This window comes from Caretta caretta, chromosome 14 (assembly GCF_965140235.1).
Source record: "Caretta caretta isolate rCarCar2 chromosome 14, rCarCar1.hap1, whole genome shotgun sequence".
Classification (NCBI taxonomy): domain Eukaryota; kingdom Metazoa; phylum Chordata; order Testudines; family Cheloniidae; genus Caretta; species Caretta caretta.
The window spans coordinates 35,933,394-35,956,948 of record NC_134219.1 but is presented as its reverse complement, the minus strand read 5'-3'; the positions used below and the strand labels follow the sequence as shown (position 1 = coordinate 35,956,948).

Below are 23,555 nucleotides of genomic sequence, written 5' to 3'. Positions count from 1 at the left end.
CGGACCTGTAGGACTCTGGGGTGTAGAAACCCACTTTTGAACAGGAATGGCTTCCTTCGCGTATATGTCATGGTGCTGAAGGGTCTGGGCAAGCTGCTCACAAGGCTCCAGAAATCTAGCTTTCTTCGTGAGCATGTTCTAGTCATCCCAGATCCGCATGACTATGGGGTCCCACTGGTCTGTGCTCGTGGCCCTGCTCCAGAAGCGCCGGTCTACACAGGGGGCATCAGCAGCTCTCCCGAGAGCCGTGAGCACCATCAGCCAGTTTGAGTCTGACAGGTCTGTTTCACCCCCCCTCCTCCTCCGACAGGTGCCTTCTTCAGCAGGTCAGAAAATGCCCCCGAAACGTCCACCAGCACTTCATGGACTCTCTGCCCGTTTCCTGAAACAGGAGTGAAAGCACAAGCAAGACAAGTGCTTCAAACGCTGACTCCTCCCTGTTGCTGGCTCCAGCCGTCGGGCACGTGTAGACTCAAAAGACAACTCGGCCGGATGCCTTGGCAGGATGCAACAGCTTCCGGTAAAGTGCCACGGGATGGACAGTCAAGTTTTCCCACAGGGCATCACAAAGGGCTAGAATGGCTACTGCTGGGGAGGGTGCTAGGAAACCTGGCACAGGCTGGTTTGACTTAGGTTTGCGTAGTGCAGCACAGATGCCTGAGCACTGGCGTGAGGCCCGGGTCCAGAAATTCTAAACCTAAGCTTAATATGCAGTGTGGACGCTCAAGCCCAGGTTTACATCCACCAAGCCAACGGGTTCAAGTCCCGCAGACCCTAGGCTTACATTGCAGTATAGGCACATCCTTATGCCCCTTCTACCCATTGCAAGATGGCATATAGTACACGAGTGGGAAGTCCAGTACAATCTTCCCAGATATAAACTTATGGAGCTTTTGGGAATCCAGGAGATCAAGGAGAGAGAAAATATTTGAACCAGCTAATTCCACCCACAGGGATCTGAGGCCAGTGCCAAGTAAAACATGGCATTTTCCCAACTCAGAGAGAGCAGAGAAATAGATGAAACACGTATCGGAAATCTCAAATGTCGCCATGTGGAGTATAGAGTGCAAGACAGTTAAGGTTTCCAATTAAGGCAGTAGCAAGTATCAGCTTTAGCCATGAATGGGAATGTCATTATCCCAAAATGTAGTATGTCCTCACATTCCCCAAAGCAGTTCACATTGGCATGAGCTAGGGCCCTACTCGATGTAAACTTTTCTTACTCATTGAGCCACATAGATTCCTTCACAGATCAGTGACTCCATCTGAATTCATTTGAGCAACATATATTAACTGGTTTCAGAGTAACAGCCGTGTTAGTCTGTATTCGCGAAAAGAAAAGGAGGACTTGTGGCACCTTAGAGACTAACCAATTTATTTGAGCATGAGCTTTCGTGAGCTACAGCTCACTTCATCGGATATTAACTTCATCATATCACTTCATCATATTAACTGATGACTTTTCTCAGGGCCTCCTTCACCTCTTTGTTTCGCAGGCTGTAGATGAGGGGGTTGACCAGGGGAGTCAGGACTGTGTAGAAGACAGAGAACACTTTGTTCAGGGCTATCTGTTTGTTGGTTTTTGGTAGCAGATACACAGTCATTAGGCTCCCATAGAAAACTGTAACCACAATGAGGTGAGAGGAGCAGGTGGAAAAGGCCTTTTGCCTCCCGGTGGTGGAAGGGATTCTCAGGATAGTAGCAATGATACAAACATAGGATGTCACAGTTAATAGAAATGGGCAAGGCGAGTCGAGGGAGGTGAGTATGAAAGCCACCAGTGTCATCGTGCTCGTGTCACTGCAGGAGAATTTTAGCATTGGAGAAAAATCACAAAAGAAATGGTCAATTTCACTGGGGCCACAGAATGTTAATTGTGACATAAAACACATCATTATTACACAAGTTAGGAATCCGCTTATCCAAGACCCCCCTGCTAGCTGGAGGCACAACCTGCTGTTCATCAGGGCTGCATAATGCAGGGGTTTGCATATCGCTAAATATCGATCATAAGACATTGCTGCTAGGAGATAACATTCTGTAGCTGCCAAAAAACCAAAGCAATACAACTGTGCAAAACAGCCACTGACAGAAATGGTTCTGTCTCCAGTCAGGAGGCTGGCCAGCATCCTAGGCAGGATGGCGGAGGTGTAGCAGGTCTCCAGGCAGGACAAGTTCCCCAGGAAGAAGTACATGGGGGTGTGAAGGTGCTGATCAGCCACAACTAGCGCAATGATGAGGATGTTCCCGGACATGGTCACAATGTAGATCACTAGAAAAACCAGGAAGAGAAGGATCTGCAGTTCAGGGAGATCCCCAAACCCCAGGAGGATGAATTCTGTGATGACCATTCGATTGTCCTCTTCTGCTTTCTCTATGAGGTGCATCTAGGTACAAATAAAAATACTAAAACTCAGAGGTGGGACTTTCAAAGGCACAAACATCCCATCAACTTAAGCAAGGGCAGAAGGACAGATTTCCAGAGGCATTTAGGCATCCAAAGTTGCAGATAGACGCCTAATGGGATTTTCAACAGTATTTAGGCAACCTAGATTTTTAAAGCTATTTAGTTGCTGCGGCACTCAGCATCACAATGCCCAAGCCTAACTCACTTTTTCCCAGATTTAGGCACCAAGGAGTTTTCATTCTATTGACAGCCAATGGGATTTAGACTCCTCCATGCCTAGATCCCTTTTGAAAATGGAATTTAGGCTCCTCAATCAGTTAGGCATTGTTGCAACACTGAGCTCAGCAACCCCAAATAGCTTCAAAAATCTGGGCCTGAGGGCTTTGCTGAATCAGGACATTAATTCAAGCAAAGCAGAGCCTCGAAGGATCTGCTGTTCCTCAAAGGATGGTAGCCACTGGGAAGTTTTAGACCACACTAAAAAGGTCAGCAGAGCTAAGAGTGAGTAAAGGAATTGCTTTAACAATAACGATCTTGCAGCCTTTCCTCACATGAATAAATCCACGAGGTCTAATTCTGATCTCACAAACTGTTTTTTTGCAATATTAACTTCTGCTAGAGATCCTCCCATTTTACAGCTGCCCAGGTGAGGTCAGAACCAGGAGCTGTAAATTCGGTGTACATTTACATCCTACATGCTATGTATTTTATTTTTAAATAACTGACTGGCTGCACTGAATATATATATTATTATTATTATTATTATTATTTATTATTTTAATGGGAATTGGGGGTCCAAATTCCTTAAGTGGGATAGACAGAGGAGTAGGTGTGGTTGATCTACTTTGTAATCTGGAAGAACACTGCAAAGAGATGATACAGTGCTCAATGCCTCCCGACAGCTCTTGAGAGCTCTCAGCTGACACTCCGGTCAGTGGAGGAAAGGCTCTGCTGAAGACAACCAGCAGCTACAGGGTCAGGAACATGCACAGAACTTCCACTTTATGGGAAAATCCAGAAGGACATTTTGAAAACAACTGAGGAAAGGAGTGAGAATCCATGTGAAAGAGGTGAGTTGTCAGGGAGACAGAAAGGCATGCAAGCCCTGTCTTAAGGGGTGGGGGATGGGAGATAAAAGCTATAAGAATTGCCTGGGTACTGTTATACTCACAGCATACAAACAGGGAAGTTAGATTAATACATCAAATACTCTCTCTGGAAGGTTGCAACGGAACATGACTTTATTGCATAAAATCCAGAACCCTAATGCACAAGAACCAAAACCTGAGAGAGAAAAAGCAGGCTGCTCCCTAGGGCAGAGAGACCCAACTCACCCAACATTGCTCTAGGCTGGCTCTTTCCAAACTGACTGCTGAAAGACACTGATCTCATGCTTCCCTACAGAGCCCCCTGGTTTGAAAGCAGGACCAGGAGAACCCTTGAGAGTTTAAAGTGAGAGCATATAATTTTAACACAGTTTTCAATACACCACAGATGCCATAGAAACAGAGGGAAAGATACAGGCAAAGAGAGAGAGAGACCGACAGGCACAGAGAGACACATGCAGACAGACAGAGAGACATCAGACAAATAGAGGGAGATGTGTGAAACACCCCTATTTAACATTAGAGCTGACGGATTATTTTTCCTTCACAGAAATGTTTGACTTTTTGTGAAAAAAATTGACAATCAAAATGTTGTGGCTGAAAACTGAAAATTTTCCACCAGAAGCTGAAAGCTTTTGATTTTTGACCAAATATTTTTCAGTTTTTGGCTGAAAAGTTTTTGGGGTTTGGCCAATTTTTTTTTTAAATGAAAACATGCCATTTTCCAGGGAAAGCAGACACTTTTCATGAAAAATTCTCATTTAATTTGAAAACCCAATTTTCCATAACAAACAAACAAAACAGTTTTGAGAAGAAATTTTCCAGAAGCTCTATTTATCATAAGAAATGTAACACATCCGAAAAGGCAATATAAAAAAACCCTCTGCATTCCAATGTTAGAGAAATAAAGAGACAAATTAGTAATACACTAGATCAGTAATGTATCACTGTAACCAATTTCACTCAAACGATCACTGAAACACCAAGTCAGCTGAAATGTGTCCAAGTTATCAGTTAACCAAGGCCTTGTCTACACTTTGAAATTAGGTGGAATTTCTTGAAGTCGGTTTTGTAAAAGGTGTTTTTAAACAGGCGACTGTGTGTGTCCCCACACAAATGCTCTAAGTGCATGTAGTTGGCGGAGTGTGTCCACAGTCCCGAGGCAATTAGAGAAGGTGTATCAAGCCACAGCCTGGCCATGAGCCACCTGAGCACAAGAATTGATTTTCCTTATGGAATTACAGAGCAGCTGATTTCGCACAGACACACTCCTGGAACCGCGACCTGAGATATTCTATCTACTACCCAAGATCCATAAACCTGGAAATCCTGGGTATCCCATCATCTCAGGCGTTGGCACCCTGACAGCAGGATTGTCTGGCTATGTAGACTCCCTCCTCAGGCCCTACGCTACCAGCACTCCCAGCTACCTTCGAGACACCACTGACTTCCTGAGGAAACTTCAATCCATTGGTGATCTTCCTGATAACACCATCCTGGCCACTATGGATGTAGAAGCCCTTTACACCAACATTCCACACAAAGATGGACTACAAGCCGTCAAGAACACTATCCCCGATAATGTCACGGCTAACCTGGTGGCTGAACTTTGTACTTTGTCCTTACCCATAACTATTTCACATTTGGGGACAATGTATACCTTCAGATCAGCGGCACTGCTATGGGTACCCTCATGGCCCCACAGTATGCCAACATTTTTATGGTTGACTTAGAACAACGCTTCCTCAGCTCTCGTCCCCTAATGCCCCTACTCTACTTGCGCTACATTGATGACATCTTCATCATCTGGACCCATGGAAAAGAAGCCCTTGAGGAATTCCACCATGATTTCAACAATTTCCATCCCACCATCAACCTCAGCCTGGTCCAGTCCACACAAGAGATCCACTTCCTGGACACTACAGTGCTAATAAACAATGGCCACATAAACACCACCCTATACCGGAAACCTACTGACCACTGTTCCTACCTACATGCCTCCAGCTTTCACCCTGACCACACCACACGATCCACTGTCTACAGCCAAGCTCTGCGATACAACCGCATTTGCTCCAACCCCTCAGACAGAGACAAACACCTCCAAGATCTCTATCAAGCCTTCTTACAACTACAGTACCCACCTGCTGAAGTGAAGAAACAGACTGATAGAGCCAGAAGAGTTCCCAGAAGTCACCTACTACAGGACAGGCCTAACAAAGAAAATAACAGAATGCCACGAGCCATCACCTTCAGCTCCCAACTAAAACCTCTCCAACGCATTATCAAGGATTTACAACCTATCCTGAAGGACGACCCATCACTCTCACAGATCTTGGGAGACAAGCCAGTCCTTGCGTACAGACAGCCCCCCAACCTGAAGCGAATATTCACCAGCAACCACATGCCACACACCAGAACCACTAACCCAGGAACCTATCCTTGCAACAAAGCCCATTGCCAACTGTGCCCACATATCTATTCAGGGGACGCCATCACAGGGCCTGATAACATCAGCCACACTATCAGAGGCTCATTCACCTGCACATCCGCCAATGTGATATATGCCATCATGTGTCAGGAATGCCCCTCTGCCATGTACATTGGTCAAACTGGACACTCTTTATGTAAAAGAATAAATGGACACAAATCAGATGTCAAGAATTATAACATTCATAAACCAGTCGTAGAACACTTCAATCTCCCTGGTCACGCGATTACAGACATGAAAGTTGCGATATTACAACAGAAAAACTTCAGAAACAGACTTCAACGAGAGACTGCTGAATTGGAATTAATTTGCAAATTGGATACAATTAACTTAGGCTTGAATAGAGACTGAGAATGGTTGATTCATTATAAAAAGTAACCTATTTCCCCTTGTTTATTCCCTCCCCTCCCCCCCAACTGTTCCTCAGACGTTCTTGTTAAACCCTGGATTTGTGCTGGAAATGACCCACCTTGATTATCATACACATTGTAAGGAGAGTGATCACTTTAGATAAGCTATTACCAGCAGGAGAGTGGGATGGGGGGAGAGAAAACCTTTTGTAGTGATAAACACCCATTTTTTCATGGTCTGTGTGTATAAAAACATCTTCTGTATTTTCCACAGTATGCATCCGATGAAGTGAGCTGTAGCTCACAAAAGCTTATGCTCAAATAAATTGGTTAGTCTCTTAAGGTGCCACAAGTACTCCTTTTCTTTTTGCGAATACAGACTAACATGGTTGTTACTCTGAAATACTCACCCAGTCACTATATCTCATCCACGGTATAAAAAGGGGCTTGGAAAACAACAGTGGGCTGAAAAGCAAGGGCAAAATTTCATAGAGAGGACTCAAATGCAGGCAATCAAAGAAACACTGAAACACCCTGTCTGGGACAGGATAGAATGGGAAATGCTCAGAAACCAAAAGAAAGAGAGATAGACAGACAAAGAGATAGATCCTTTGTATTTCAAGCGTTTTCCTAGTAGTACACTGCATGGTCTGCAGTCCTTAATCAGCCTTCACTCAGTGAAAATTCCCATGCACCGAGAACAATGGAAGTGTGTTGGTTACAAACTGAGCAAAACCGTCGTATCTGAGCACCTCACAGTCCTTAATGCATTTATCCTCACAACGCCACAGTGAGATTGGAAAAGGGTTTTGTGCCCATTGTACAGAGAACGCAGAACTGAGGCCCAGAGGGCCAGGTTTGATAAGGTGCTTAGTGCCTAAAAATGCAGATCAGTGCCCAGTGAGATTTTACAAAGTCCTTAATCAGGCTCAGTGCCTAACTCCCATTGAAGTCAAAGGGAGTTAGGTGCCTAACCTGCTTAGATGCTTTTCAGCATTCCACCTGGTGTCCATCTACATCGTTTGGTGCCTCAACACCTTTAAAAATCTGGCCCTAAGCAATTCCCCCAAAGGCCTCCCCAGGGAGCCTGCAGGAGAGCAGAGAATTGACCCCAGGTGTCCAACATCCCAGGTTAGCCCCCTATCCAAATCTATCCATAGCTATAGCTCACCACATTATTCAGTTTCCTGAATTACAAAATGATCTCTTATGACAGTGAGTTCCAGGAGACAAATACACATTATATAAAAAGAAAATGTTTTGTGTCTGAGTGTTAAAGGTGTTGCCTGTTAAGTTGATTAGGAGGTGCACCTGATGGAGTTTCTCTGTCCCATTCATTAGTCCTTAACGTCTCGCATGTCCCACCCTGTTCATCTCCTCTTCAAATTAAACTCTCCGAGCCTTTTCTGAGTCTGGGATATTCAAAGGGACCTAAAGAAATTAGGCACATGAAAGCAGTGTCAGGATGAGCTCCACCCTGACATCTGGTGGTGAGGTGTGGCAAGTTGTGGAAAAGAACTTCAGGGGCCGATCTCATTTGCATAGGCACACCCACCCCGCCTAGAATGAGGCCATAGCTGCCCAAATGGTCACTTTGGCTGCTGTGGGATCCCCAGTGTCTCTGTTATTGGGGCAGGAAGAATAAATTGTTATTACCCTGATTATGGGAACTGTGTTTGGAACTATACTTGGCCTTTTGTTATGGAGGGACTCACCATCAACTAATGACAGGTTTCAGAGTAACAGCCGTGTTAGTCTATATTCGCAAAAAGAAAAGGAGTACTTATGGCACCTTAGAGACTAACCAATTTATCTGAGCATAAGCTTTCGTGAGCTACAGCTCACTTCATCGGATGCATCCGATGAAGTGAGCTGTAGCTCACGAAAGCTTATGCTCAAACAAATTGGTTAGTCTCTAAGGTGCCACAAGTACTCCTTTTCTTTTTACCATCAACTAAATGGCACTCACTAGGCAAGGATCATGGGTTCCAAAACTGTGTGAATTGAGAGAGGCTGGGGACAAGTATTAATACTTGGTGGCATGGGCCCCTTGGTGAGGGCCTTTCATGCTAATTGCACTTCCTCCTCTCTCCACTGTGGAATATCAGAGCTAATTTTGATTTCATTAGAAGTCTAGTTACAGGCTGCTGAGCTCACTTTGGGCTAATGGTACACCAGCACTGGGGCTCCCCTACTACAAGCTGAATTCACCAAAGAGCTGAACTGACTAAGAGCTGAAATCACTGAGTGCTGTGTTAAGTAGTGGGGGAGCCTGAAGATATATTGTGGAGCAGTTTGCGGGACGGCTGGAGTGCCTTGTGGACAGGCTGGTGGAGCAGTTCGTAGGACGGCGGGAGCTGCTTGTGGGCCGCGGAGCGGAGCCGAGCAGAGCGGAGCGAAGGAGTTCGTGGGGTGGCTAGCGGAGCGGAGCAGAGCAAAGGCCTATGGAGCTGTGGGGCGGTCAGCTTCAGACCATGTAAGGTGCCTCTTACCCCCGTCCCATCTCCACCCAGGTTGGGAGGTAAAGCTCTGAAGATAAACTTTTGAACTCTGGGGCTGCCCTGACCAGGGACAGAGACTTTTGGGTCATTGGACTTTTGGGACTTTGGGTGATTTGGGGGTTGCTGGACTCAAGAACCAAAGGGAAAGGGCATGCCCCAATTTGCTTGGGGTGGGTTCTTTTGCTCATGGGTTGTGTTACGAATCCTGTTGGTGGTGTTTCCCCAACATAATGCCACATTGTTTCTCTCTGTTATTAAAAGGCTTTTTGCTACACTCAGACTAGGTGCTTGCGAGAGGGGAAGTATTGCCTCTTGGAGGCGCCTAGCGGGGGTGGTATATATTTGTCCCAGGTCACTGGGTGGGGGCTTGAGCCGGTTTGCATTGTGTTATTGGAATGGATCCCCTAGATATTGAACCCGGCCCTTGTTGCTGCCAACTCTGACGGGCAGAAGGGTTACACACAGTTGAAAATCAAGGGGATTTGGTCACCTGACTCCCTTGAAATTCCCAGTCCCATTAAACTCTGCCCATCCATGCATCTGCTTCTCTTCTCACCCTCTGCTCCATTCCTAGCCCCATGCAGCAAATGGGAAAAGAAGAGACGCTCTCCTCCCCCAGCTCTGAGACGGCAGGTGCAGCTCAGGAGCCTGCATGCCAGAGCCAGCAGAGCGGGGCGTGAGCACGCACTCCTCATGCGAGTGCCTGAGACACTGAGAGCGCGACACTGACCAGCAGCGCAGCTGGGAAACTGCCTCTGCCCAGTGCCCTGCCCTGTGCACAAAGGGAACGCCCCGAACAGCCACACACAGACCCCTCTCCCTTTCCTTCCCTCCCCAGCACCCTGAGACACACACTACCCCTGCTGCACTCTGCAGCCCAGCTGAAGTGTGAGAGTGTCTGGGCCTGGATTTCATGCAGCACCCCTGGTGCAACAGAACAGCTGGAACTCAATGCTCCCAGCCACGCTCTGCAGTGTCGCAGCTCGGCCCTGTTGGGGGCAGGGCTGAGGCATATCAAGGGCAGAGTAGGAAGTGAGAGGGAGCAGGATATGCACAGCTGCGGTGAGCGCCTGAGAGAGGCTCATTCCCACTACGGCACTGTTTCCTCCCTACGTGAGATCCCCAGGATCTGACTAAGGGCTTGTCTAAATGGAGAGTCAGATCATGGCAAGCTGGGGGGTGAGTCTACAGCGTACTAGCCTGCCACGTACTAACACGCTGTGTGGACCCTGCTCCAGTGCACGAAACGTTCCCAAGTGCACATTGACCTACCCCCATTTCAAACAGCGCTCGGGCAAAGGCCACTAGGGGACTTTTAGTGCTTGATAGCGGGGTCCACGCAGCCCCTTACTGCACAGCAACCTACAGCATGGTAGATTTCCACCCCAGCTTGCCACGCACTAACTCCCTGTGTGGACAAACTCCAGGAAGTTCAGATTTACCTTTAATCCTCAGCAAGAAGTGGCGACCTCTCTGTCGATGCCGAGTGGGTGTGGGGATCAGGATCCGGTTTCCACTTCCATGCTGCTCCCCTCCATGTCTCCTGCTCTCAGAGCTTGTCTACAGGGTGGGGAAGTGCACTCAAGAGCAATGGGATTTCTAAAGGGCACCAACGTGTGGCTCGTGAACGGGCTCGTGTAGACTCTTGCTGGCGCCCTCTGAAAGGTCCTTTGTGCACGACACATTGGGACACTTTAGAATTAACACCCCGCTGTTGTGCACAAGCGCCCCATATGGACAAGCCCTCATTTGCTCTGCAAAGACATCTACCTTCTACTGCTGCACTGGGCTGGCTCTTGATTTCTTTCTTGATGCACATACCCGTGTATATTACAAGGGACCTCCATGCCTCCTGCTCTGGAGCCTTCCAGGGTTTATAGGGGAAAGCAGCCTCATGCTGGCTCAGGCAGCTGTTGGGATCTCCGCTGAGGCTGCTGCTAATGATCCCTTTGAAAGTGCCCTCAGGAGGGAATTCAGTGCTATGGTGCTTGTTAACACAGTGTAAACACCAAGGCCATTGACGACTGAGGCCTGGTCTACACTACAGAGCTCGGTCGATGCAAGGCATTTTACGTTGACCTAACCATTGAAGCGTTTACACTTAAATTTCACTCCCGCCGACGTAACTGCCCCGCTAAGCCGACTTAATAACCCCATCTCCACAAACGGCATAGAGTCAAGGTCGATGTAGTTAGTGTCAATGTAAACACTGCATTGCTTATGTCAACTGTTACTGGCTTTCAGGAGCCTTCCGCAATGCCCCACACTGACGGTGCAATCCATGCACATGCTGCTGGTGAGATCATGCACCGCCGACACAAGGAGCAAAGTGCAGACATGCACAAGTGATGTAATTACTGCGGCGGCTGCATGCCGATGTCAGTTAGGTCGACTTAATTTTGTAGTGAAGACATGTCCTGAGTTAGAGAAAAATGAGTTCCTTAGGATTTGGCCCGTAGAAGTTATTCTTTGCTGACCATCTGGGCTAGATTGCCTATTCCGGGATGAATTAACAGGAGTGTTGTATGTAAGACCTGGGAGGTAATTTTTCTGCTCTACTCGGCACTGGTGAGGCCTCAGCTGGAGTAGTGTGTCCAGTTCTGAGTGCTGCACTTTAAGAGGGTTGTGGAAAAATTAGACACAGTCCAGAAGAGAGCAACAAAAATGATAAAGAGCTTTAGAAAACCTGACCTGTGAGGAAAGGTAGAAAAAATCGGGCCTGTTTAGTCTAGAGAAGCGAAGGGTAGGGGGGCTGTGATTATAGGCTTCAGAGCTGTACCAGGTTGTTAGAAAGAGGGTGATGATCCATTGTTCTCCATGTGCACCAAGGGTAGGGCAAGAAGGAAACTATAACAAAACATGCCGAGGAGTGGGGAGGAGCACTGTGGAATCACAGAGCAACTGTGTGGCCCAGTGGAGAAACCACTGGATTGAGACTATTCCCAGATCTGCGACTGGCCTGTTGGATGGCCGTGGGCAACTCACCTCACCTCTCTGTGCCTCAGTTTCCCATCTGTAAAATGGGGATAATGGTGTCAAGCTCTTGGCGATCTGCTGATGAAAAGCACAATATAAAAACTAGGTCTTTTATTACCGAGCCACAGTAGCACATCAACTGCAAACCTAGTTGAGGACGACAGCTGTCTAAACAGCCAGTAACTCCCGCCAACAAACATTGCTCCTTCTGTTTAAAAAACTAGGAAATAAAATGTCACAAAAAACCTTTGTTAATGCAGAGTTAAGGTGCCCTGTGATAGCTAGGGCCCTTCCCAAAGGCTGAGTTCAACAAAACTTTGACTTCTGAGAACCAGGAAATACAGAGAGAAGATAAATGCCCACACAACCTTAACACTGCCCTATTTGTGCGAAACCCCAAAATACCCACACCACACCCTCCCACTCTACCGTATCACTGCAGTGGGCAGGCGCTCCCTGCCCTGGCCCTATGTCCAAACACTGATCCCACTCCCCCAACCGAATACCACACTTATAAAGTGTAATGACGGCCACTTCATACCCTTTTCCAGCCCCTGAGTTGCTGAAGACGGGGAGAGTATTGGCACACTTTTCCAGACCACCTGGCTCACTCATGCCATCCCTGATGACGGGGGAAGAAGAGCTGTCAGGATGTCTGGAGTGGCTGAAGAGCACGGGTACCAACCTCAGGGCAGACTGTTCAGAAGCAGGGCACAACCCCCACATTGGCTGTGAGTTCTAGACTTAGATTTCACCAACCAAGTATCAAGTGGGAACTCCTTAAGAACTACAACAATCTTAACGTGGAGTCACAGACAGTCCCCTTGGGCACTCCAGTCTGTCTTGCCACCCAGGTGAGCCTGCCTTTGCAATAGATGGCCCCTTACACCAAAAATCACAATATTCAGGTTAAACCCAGTCCCAAAGGACCAGTCACTTACCCCAGGTCAATTGCACTTTAGATATTACACCAAAGATGATTCTTGTAGCCAATCCTATAGTAAACTACCTAAGGATTTATTAGCTAAGAAAAACAAACATATCTATTCAGGGGCACCATCACAGGGCCTAATCACATCAGCCACACTATCAGAGGCTCGTTCACCTGCACATCTACCAATGTGATCTATGCCATCATGTGCCAGCAATGCCCCTCTGCCATGTACCTTGGCCAAACTGGACAGTCTCTACATAAAAGAATAAATGGACACAAATCAGATGTCAAGAATTATAACATTCAAAAACCAGTCGGAGAACACTTCAATCTCTTTGGTCACTCGATTGCAGACCTAAAAGTGGCAATTCTTCAACAAAAAAACTTCAAAAACAGACTCCAACGAGAGAGTGCTGAATTGGAATTAATTTGCAAACTGGATACAATTAACTTAGGCTTGAATAAAGACTGGGAGTGGATGGGTCATTACACAAAGTAAAACTATTTCCCCATGTTTACTCCCCCCCCCCCAGCACTGTTCCTCACACATTCTTGTCAACTGCTGGAAATGGCCCACCTTGATTATCACTACAAAATGTCGTTCCCCCCCCCCCCCCCCGCTCTCCTGTTGGTAATAGCTCACCTTACCTGATCACTCTTGTTACAGTGTGTATGGTAACACCCATTGTTTCATGTTCTCTATGTATATAAAATCTTCCCACTGTATTTTCCACTGCATGTATCCAGGGAAGTGAGCTGTAGCTCACAAAAGCTTATGCTCAAATAAATTTGTTAGTCTCTAAGGTGCACAAGTACTCCTTTTCTTTCTACAAGGGAAGAGGCAATTCTTGATTTAGTCCCAAGTAGAGCACAAGATCTGGTCCAGGTGGGTAAATATAGATGAACTGCTCAGTTACAGTGACCATAATGTAATTAAATATAAACATCCTTGTAGGGGAAAACCCCCACAGTAGCATTTAACCTCAAAAAAGGAGAACTACACAAAAATGAGGATGCTAGTTAAATGAAATTAAAAGGAACAGTCACAAGGGTGAAATGCCTGCCAACTGCATGGAGAGTATTTAAAAACACCATAATAGAGGCTCAAACTAAATTTACCCCCCCTCAAAAAAAAGTAAAGAACACCAGAAAAATGGCTAACAGCAAAGTATAAAAGGCAGTTAGAGACAAAAAGATATCTTTTTACAAATTGGAAGTCAAATACTACTGAGGAAAATAGAAAAGAGCATAAACTCTGTCAAGTCAAGCATAGAAGTATAAGTAAGTGAGGCTAAGAAAGAATCTGAAGAACAACTAGCTAAGGACACAAAAACTAAAAGCAATTTTTTTAAGTGCATCAGAAGCAGGAAGCCTGACAAACAGTCAGTGGGGCAATCAAGGTGAGAAAGGAGCACTCAAGGAAAACAAGGCCATTGCGGAGAAGCTAAACAAATTCTTTGCATCAGTCTTTACTGCAGAGGGTGTGAGGGAGCTTCCCACACCTATGCTATTCTTTTTAGGTGACAAATCTGAGGAACTCTCCCAGATTGAGATGTCAATAGAGGAGGTTTGGGAACAAATTGATAAATTAAACAGTAATAAGTCATCAGCACCAGATGGTATTCACCCAGGAATTCTGAAGAAACTTATATGAAATTGCAGAACTACTAACTGTGGTATGTAACCGAGCACTTAAATCAATCTCTGTACCAGATGAATGGAGGGTAACTAATGTAACACCGATTTTTAAAAAAGGCTTCAGAGGCAATCCTGGCAATTACAAGCTGGGAAGCCTAACTTCAGTATCAGGCAAATTGGTTGAAACTATAGTCAAGAACAGAATGATCAGACACACAGATGAACACAAAGTGTTGGGGGAAGAACCAACACAGCTTTTGTAAAGGGAAATCATGCCCCCCCAATCTATTAGAATTCTTCGCGGGTGTCAACAAACATGTGGAAAAGGGTGATCCAGTGGATATAGTGTACTTGGACTGTCAGAAAGGCTTTGACAAGGTCCCTCACCAAAGGCTCTCAAACAAAGCAAGCAGAGAGGGGATAAGAGGGAAGTTCCTCCCATGGATCAGTAACTGGTTAAAAAAATAGGAAACAACGGGTAGGAATAAAAGTCAATTTTCACAATGGGGAGCTGTAAATTATGGCTCCTCCCAAAGATCTGTACTGGGACCAGTGTTGCTCAACATATTAATAAATGATCTGGGAAAAGGGGTAAATAGTGAAGTGGCAACATTTGCAGATGAGAGAAAATTACTCAAGAAAGTTAAGTCCAAAGCTAGGAAGGTGCATAGGAATCTGCCCCCAGAAAAGTCTGGAGAAGCAGCTGATAAGTAGTTGAGAAACTGAAGGGCAAGGTCCCTGAAAAAACAATGAGTTCTCAGAGAGAGAGAGAAAGAGAGAGAAAGACAGGAAGCGAGAAGGTGAGGGACAGACAGAGGATGAGTAACAAAGGAGATCTCACAAAACTGGGTGACTGGACGACAAAATGGCAGATGAAATTAATATTGATAAGTGTGCAAAGCAATGCACACTGGAAACCATAATCCCAATGATGCATACAAAGTGATGGGGTCTAAATTAGCTGGTACCACTGAAGAAAGATCTTGGAGTCATTGCAGATAGTTCCCTGAAAACATCTGCTCCATGTGCAGCGGCAGTCAGAAAAGCGAACGACATTAGGAACCTTTAGGAAAATGGTAGATAATAAGCCAGTAAATATCTTACTGCCTCTCTATAAATCCATGGTACGCCCACACCTTGAATACTGCGTGCAGATGTGGTCGCCCCCTCTCAAAAAAGATATATTGGAATTGGAAAAGGTGCAGAGAAGGGCAACAAAAATGATGAGGGGCATGGAACAGCTTCCGTATGAGGAGAGATTAAAAAGACTGGGACTGTTCAGCTTGGAAAAGAGACGACTAAGGGGGGATAGGAGAGAGGTCTATAAAACTATGACTGGTGCGGAGGAAGTGAGTAAGGAAGTGTTATTTATCCCTTCACATAAAACAAGAACCAGGGGCCACCCAATGAAATTAATAGGCAGCAGGTTTAACACACACATACGGAAGTTCTTCTTCACACAACGCACAGTCAAGCTGTAGAACTCGTTGCCAGGGGATGTTGTGAAGGCCAAAAGTATAACTGGGTTCAAAAAAGAATTAGATCAGTTTATGGAGGACAGGTCTATCCATAGCTGTTAGCCAAGATGGTCAGGGACACAACCCCCATGCTCTTGGTGTTCCTAAACCTCTGACTGTCAGAAGCTGGGACTGGATGACAGGGGATGGATCAGTCAATAATTTCCCTGTTCTGTTCATTCTCTCTGAAGCATCTGACACCGGCCACTGCCAGAGACAGGACACTGGGCTAGATGGACCATTAGTCTGACTCAGAGTGGCCATTCTTGTGAGGTTACACTGTTTTAACAAGTAACACAGCATCAATTCTCCTATGGAGGGAACCCAGAGGATCATCAGCAGCAGTCCCAAGGGAGATCCCAACAGCAGCGGCAAGGGCCAGGGGCTGGCTGCTTTCCCTGATAAATACTGCAAGAATCCAGAGCAGGAGACATTAAGGGTTTGTGTGATGCCAACAATCAACCCAGGCAGCGAGAGATGCCCATCCCAGCAGCCATAGGCAGGTGTCTGCCCATGAACTGGGACAAGAAGGCTGACTAACACCAGACCCAGCCACTGGCGACGGGGAGCTCGCTGCTTCATGCGAAGGTTTGAAGGTAAGTGTCACTAGCCTTGGGGCAAATCCTCAGGTCCTTGTCCATATGCAACCCTTGCTCTGAGACACCGCCCTTGGACAGTGTCCGCACACGCTGGGAGCTCTGCCAGAGTAAGAACTTCAGAGTCGGTTTCTTTGTGGTTCACAGCTAGAAAAACTGATGAATCAGAACAGAGACCCAGCTATCATCTCTGCCCTTACACATCCCTCTGTCTGTCCTCCCCTCACTCTCTTGCTTGCTTGCTGGCTGTCCCCATCTCTCTCTCCCTGACAAATCATTGTTTTCTCAGGGACCTTGGCCTTCAGTTTCTCAGCTACTTATCAGCTGCCTCTCCAGACTTTTCTGGGAGGCAGACAGCTGTGCACCATCCCAGCCCAATCCTCAGAAATGCTGAGTATTTCCTCCCTGCATTTCTGTGGGATTTGAGGGCTCTCAGCATTTCTTGGGCAGTATTGAGCACCCCACAGAAAAAGGGTGTACATTAGAAATGAACCGAATGGAGACTGGATTCCTTACAGATGAGAAAACTTTGCCCAAGCATTTACTGCTCTACCTTAATTTTTTTCCAGAGGATTGGTGCTACAGCGGTTAGGGCACCAGCCTGTGACTTAGAAGACCTGGGGTCTTTTCTCTGATCAGTCACAGCCTCTTTGTATGACCTTGGATAGTCACTCAGTCAATAATTAATATTTAACATTAATCAATAATAGCTGACAATTCATTATAAGCAGTTTCAGTGTTTCTGGACTAGTCACTAATGGGATATGAATGAGAGGAATCTGAGTATGCAGCTACTCCAGGGGGTGGTTTCATCTGTGCCTTGGGCACGGCCATTGGCAGAGTCACTTTCCCGTCTGTGCTGTTGGTCATTGTCACTCCCTCATCGCAGGCACTGACCTGGTGCAATCTCATTCCTGCCCTTCTCTGGGGAAGCTCATGTGTCTGACCCTCGCCCCCATCACATTGTTAAGCTGGAGCTCAGACTACAGTGGACAAGTAACTCATCTTCAGCTCCCAGCATGATGCTGCGGGGCAAGGGCTGATGCGATCCATGGCTATATGAACAGGGGAGCAGGGAGGGCATTTCACCTCTGTGAAGAGCACTGGTGACACCGATTCTGGAATACCATGGGCAGCGCTGGGGTGCACGTTTTAACATGGATGTTGAAAGATTGGTGAGGGAGCAGAAAAGAGCCATAAAAACGATTTTCTCCAGCTCTCAAATATCTTCCAGTGAGAGAGAGACTTATAGAGCTCGATGTGTTCAGTTTATCAAAGACTAGATGGAGGTGATTTGATCACAGCGTATCAGCACCTTCCTGGGGAGAAAACACTGGTTATCAAAGGGCTCTTTCGTCGAACAGGGAAAGGCCCAGCTAGAACCAAAGGCTGGAAACTAAACCCAGACACATTTCAATGAGAAATAAGGCACAGTTTGTTGGCAATGTGTGTGATTATCCATTGGAACAAACTACCAAGGGAAATGATGGATTCTTATCTCCTGATATGTTCAAATCAAGACTGGCTGCCTTGCTGGAAGGTACGTCTTAGCCAAACAAGTTATTGAGCTCAGTGCAGGGGTAACAGGGGAAATTCTGTGGTTATTGTTAAGCAGGAGCTCAGACTGGATGATTTAATGACTCATAGACTTTAAGGCCGGAAGGGCCCATCATGATCATCTAGTTTGACCTCTTGCACATCACAGGACACAGAACCTCATCCACCCACTCCTGTAATAGACCCCTAACCTCTGGCTGAGTTACTGAAGTCCTCAAATCATAGTTTAAAGACTTCAAGTGACAGAGAATCCATCATTTACACTAGTTTAAACTGGCAAGTGACCTGTGCCCCATGCTGCAGAGGAAGGCAACCCCCCCCCCAGGGTCTCTGCCAATCTGACCTGAGGAAAAATTCCTTCCCGACTCCAAATATAGCAATCAGTTAGACCCTGAGCATGTGGGCTAAACCCACCAAGCAGATACCTAGGAAAGAATTCTCTGTAGTAACTCAGAGCCCTCCCCATCTTGTGCCCCATCACCAGCCACTGGAGATATTTGCTGCTATCAGTTGCAGATCGGCTACATGCTATTGTAGTCAATCTCATCATACCATTCCCTCCATCAACTTGTCAAGCTCAGTCTTGAAGCCAGTTAGGTTTTTTGCCACCACTGCTCCCCTTGGAAGGCTGTTCCAGAACTTCACTCTTGTGATAGTTAGAAACCTTAATCTAATTTCAAGCATAATCTTGTTGATGGCCAGTTTGTATCCATTTACTCTCCCTCCTTGGTGTTTATCCCTCTAATGTATTTGTAGAGAGCAATCATATCTCCCCTCAGCGTTCTTTTGGTTAGGCTAAACAAGCTAAGCTCTTTGAGTCTCCTCTCATAAGATAGGTTCTCTATTCCTTGGATCATCCTAGTAGCCCATCTCTGCACCTGTTCCAGTTTGAATTCATCTTTCTTAAACATAGGAGACCAGAACTGCACACAGTATTCCTGATGAGGTCTCACCAGTGCCTTGTATAATGGTACTACTACTTCCCTCTCTCTACTGGAAATACCCCACCTGATGCATCCTAGGACTGCATTAGTCTTTTTCACGGCCGCATCACATTAGCAGCTCATGGTCCTCCTGTGATCAACCAATACCCTCAGGTCTTTCTCCTCCTCTGTTGCTTCCAACTGATACGTCCCCAGTTTATAGCAAAAATTCTTGTTGTTAGTTCCTAAATGCATGACCTTGCACTGTGCACTATTAAATTTCATCCCATTTCGAGTACTCCAGTTTTCAAGGTCATCCAGATCTTCTTGTTTGATATTCTGGTCTTCCTCCACATTGGCAATGCCTCCCAACTTTGTGTCATCTGCAGATTTTATTAGCACACTCCCACTTTTTGTGCCAAGGTCAGTAATAAAAATGTTAAATAAGATTGGTCCCAAGAACCTCCCTCCAGCCTGACAGTTCACCTTTCAGTATGACCCATTGTAGTCTCCTCTTTAACCCAGTTCCTTCTTCACCTTTCAATTCTCGTATTAATCCTGATCTTCTCCAATTTAACTAATAATTTCCCATGTGGAACTGTATCAAATGCTTTACTGAAATCCAGGTAGGTTAAATCTACTGCAATTCCTTTTTCTAGAAAATCAGTTATCTTCTCAAAGAAAGAGATCAGGTTGGTCTGGCACAATTTACCTTTTGTAAAACCATGCTTATTTTATCCCAATTATTGTTTACCTCTTTGTCCTTAAGTACTTTCTCTTTCAAAATTTGTTCTAAGATCTTGCATACAATTGGGGTCATATTAACAAATCTGTAGTTTCCTGGCTCACTTTTTTCCCCTTTTTTAAATATAGACAGTATATTTGCAATTCTCCAATCCTAGGATATGATCCCCAAGTTTACAGATTCATTAAATCCTTGCTATTGGGCTTGCAATTTCATGTGCCAATTCCTTTAATATTCTTGGATGGAGATTATCTAGGGACCCCGATTTAGTCCCATTAAACTGTTTGAGTTTAGCTTCCACCTTGGACATGGTAATTTCGACTTCCATATCCTCGTTCCCATTAGCCACCCTTCCACTACCCCTAAGCTCTTCATTAGCCTCATTAAAAACTGAGGCAAAGTATTTGTTTAGGTGTTAGGCCATGCCTAGATTATCTTTTATCTCCACCCTCAGTGTTTAGTGGTCCCATTTCTTCTTTCCTTGATTTCTTCTTATTTATATGGCTATAGAACCTTTTACTATTGGTTTTAATTCCCTTTGCAAGGTCCAACTTCGCTTGCCTTTTGGCATGTTCAGTTTATCCCAACACTTTCTGACCTCCATGAGGTAGCTTTCTTTGCTGAACCATCCCATCTTCCATTCCTTGCAGGCTTTCTGCTTTCTCTTAATCACCTGTTTGAGAAGCTTGCTCGTCTGGGCTGGTCTGCAACCCTTCCTTATGAATTTTTTCCCCTTGCTTCGGATGCCGGCTTCAGATAGCTTCTGCAACTTCTACAAAGTAATTCCAAGCCTCCTCCACATTAAGATCCTGAAGTTCTTCGCGCCAGTCCACTTGCCAAATAATTCCCTTAATTTTTTTAAGTTAGCCCTTTTGAAATCAAAACCCTAGTTGCAGATCAAGTTTTGTTTATCCTTCCTTTTAGTTGAAACTCAATTAGCTCATGATCACTCGAACCAAGGTTGTCCCCTACAACCAGTTCTTCTATGAGGTCCTCATTGCTCACCCATACCAAATCTCAAATGGCATCACCTCTTGTTGGTTCAGCAACTATTTGGGGAAGAAATCTGTCAGCAATCACATCCAGGAAAATCTGGGCCCTACTATTATTAGTTTCAGAGCGGTAGCCATGTTACTCTGTATCAGCAAAAACAATGAGGAGTCCCTGTGGCACCTTAGAGACTAACACATTTATTTGGGCATAAGCTTTCATGGGCTAAAACCCACTTCATCAGATGCATGGAGTGAAAAATACAGTAAGCAGAATATATATTCTAGCACATGAAAAGATAGGAGTTGCCTTACCAAGTGGGGGGTCAGTGCTAACAAGCCAATTCAATTAAGGTGGAAGTGGCCTATTCTCAATAGTTGACAAGAAGGGGTGAATACCAAGGGAAGGAAAATTACTGTTGTCGTGCCAACAAGGCCAATGCAAACAAGGTGGCCCATTTCCAACAGTTGACAAGAAGGTGTGAGTATCAGCAGAGGAAAAATTACTTTTTGTAGCACTTGTCCTCCAATCTATATGTGGGAAATCAAAGTCTCCCTTAATCACACAATTCACAGTAGTATTTGTTTCATTACAAACATTAACAAGAGGTCTCTATCCATATCGGATCCTGGTGGTCTGTAGCAGACTCCAAGATTATCCTGGGAGAACCTCCAGAAGCTTTCTTCCCCAAAGTGATTTTAGCCGAAACAGACTCTGTCTTATTGATTCCATCACTTCTAATTTCTTTACAGTCTACCTCATCATTAATATACAATGCTGCTCCACCACCTTTGCCTTTATTTCTGTCTTTCCTGAACAGCACATACCCATCAATACCTGTACTCTAGTCATGATTATTATTCTACCATGTTTCTGTTATCCCTGGTTTCACTTCCAGCACCAGTAGTTCTAGTTAATCCATTTTGTCACCCAGGCTCCTTGCATTGGTGTACAAATGTCTTATCTGTTGCTGCTTGGCTTCGCCCACATTCCTTGCCTGATCGGATACAGTTATTCTTCTTCCAGTGTCACCTATCTGACTGGTATCAACACTATCCTTCCTCTTAATGTCCATTCTCCGACCCACTGTGGCTCCTTTCTCCATTGCTGTAACCTTTCTGACTTGATTTTCCGCCCTCTCAATCTTAGAGTCAGGCGTGGAGATTACATGAACATCTCCCCCAAGTTTCTAGTTTAAAACTCTTTTAATCAGTTGTGCCAACCTCCATCCCCAAATGGTCCCTTTTGGTCTTAAATCTAAGAATCAATTAATGAAAAAAGTTGGGGTATGGGGCAGAAGAGGGGCAAGTTAACTGGGTGACAGCTCTTTGTGGTGTGGGGAATCTCTCTGAAGTGAAGAAGTTTCTCTGTTGTGAGAGAATATAAACCCAGCTCTCAGTTTGCAGTGGGAACTCTTATGGGATCAAAAGATGGAAATCTATCTAATTTCATGGTACAGCCAAATCTTTCGATGTTCATTACTTTTCATGATTACAGGATGCAGCTCATGGAGAAAGGAGATGCAGAAAATCAAACAGATGTGACAGAATTCATCCTCCTAGGGTTTGGGGATCTCCCTGAACTGCAGATCCTTCTCTTTCTGGTTTTCCTAGTGATCTATATTGTGACCATGGCAGGGAACTTCCTCATCATTGCTCTAGTTGTGAATGATCAGCACCTTCACACCCCCATGTACTTCTTCCTGGGGAACTTGTCCTGCCTGGAGACCTGCTACACTTCTGCCCTCCTGCCCAGGATCCTGGCTAGTCTCCTGACTGGGGACAGAACCATTTCGGTGGGGGGCTGCATGACACAGTTTTTTTCTTTTGTTTTCTAACAACTACAGAGTGTTCTCTCCTGGCAGCGATGTCTTATGATCGGTATTTAGCCATATGCAAACCACTGCACTATGGAACCTGTATGAATGGCAAGTTGTGCCTCCAGCTAGCAGCTGGGTGTTGGATAAGTGGATTTCTACCTTGTACAATAATGATGCGTTTTATGTCACAATTAATTTTCTGTGGCCCCAATGTAATGGACCATTTCTTCTGTGATCTCATCCCAATGCTAAAGCTCTCCTGCAGTGACACCAGCCAGATTATGCTGGTTCTTTACATATTTTCCTTCCCAGATGCAGTTTCCCCATTTCTATTAACCTTGACATCCTATGTTTGTATTGTTAGCACCATCCTGAGAATCCCTTCCACCACCGGGAGGCAAAAGGCCTTTTCCACTTGCTTCTCTCACCTCATCGTGGTGACACTTTTCTATGGGACCATAATGATTGTCTACATGCTACCGAAATCCAGCAACCTGAGAGCCCTGAACAAGGTGTTCTCTGTCTGCTACACAGTCCTGACTCCTCTGGCCAATCCCCTCATCTACAGCCTGAGAAACAGAGAGGTCAAGGAGGCCCTGAGAAAAGCTGTCAGGAAATGTCTGGCCCTCACACAGAAGTCAGACTAGTTGAATGAAATGAGGATCAATCAATCTGCTTTCTATTGTGAAAGAAGGAGGGTCTAAGTGGGCCCTGATACAGAAATGCAGTGTACAAGAGATGTGTGTGCTTGCACACACATATATACATATAAATTTAAGAGTGATACAGATGGTTGGAATTTTGCAGGGGGAGGAGGGGAGAGAAGATTTTGACTTTTCATCAAAATAACTGAAACCTGAAAAATGAATTTTTTTTTTGCTTTTTGGCAACTGACATCTGAAAACCTTCAGATGGAAACTGTAAAAAAAAAAAAAAAAAAAAAAAAAGTCATGCACTGTTGTGGCTGTGTTGGTCCCAGAATATTACAAAGACAAGCTGTGACCCTCT

The 23,555-nt window shown here is 45.4% G+C and overlaps 3 protein-coding genes across 3 annotated transcripts in view; 2 read left to right on the top strand and 1 right to left on the bottom strand.

Annotated features, from left to right (window-relative positions):
- LOC142069220 (E3 ubiquitin-protein ligase TRIM11-like) overlaps window positions 1–23,555 on the top strand; it is a 264,114-nt gene that overhangs the window by 131,468 nt on the left and 109,091 nt on the right. The window lies entirely within an intron of this gene.
- Window positions 1,449–2,387, bottom strand: LOC125621828 (olfactory receptor 6N1-like). The gene has a single exon (XM_048819180.2). It carries the CDS (start codon window positions 2,385–2,387, stop codon window positions 1,449–1,451), a length of 939 nt encoding a protein of 312 aa, XP_048675137.2.
- Window positions 22,227–23,194, top strand: LOC125621473 (olfactory receptor 5AP2-like). The gene is made up of 2 exons (XM_048818323.2): window positions 22,227–22,506; window positions 22,791–23,194. The coding sequence occupies exons 1-2, from the start codon at window positions 22,227–22,229 to the stop codon at window positions 23,192–23,194; spliced, it is 684 nt and encodes a 227-aa protein (XP_048674280.2).

Coding starts and splice junctions, on each gene's coding strand:
- LOC125621828 (XM_048819180.2), bottom strand. CDS start 2,387: ATGCACCTCATAGAGAAAGCAGAAGAGGACAATCGAATGGTCATCACA.
- LOC125621473 (XM_048818323.2), top strand. CDS start 22,227: ATGCAGCTCATGGAGAAAGGAGATGCAGAAAATCAAACAGATGTGACA. Junction 22,507..22,790: donor CCTGGCTAGTCTCCTGACTG/GGGACAGAACCA, acceptor GTGATCTCATCC/CAATGCTAAAGCTCTCCTGC.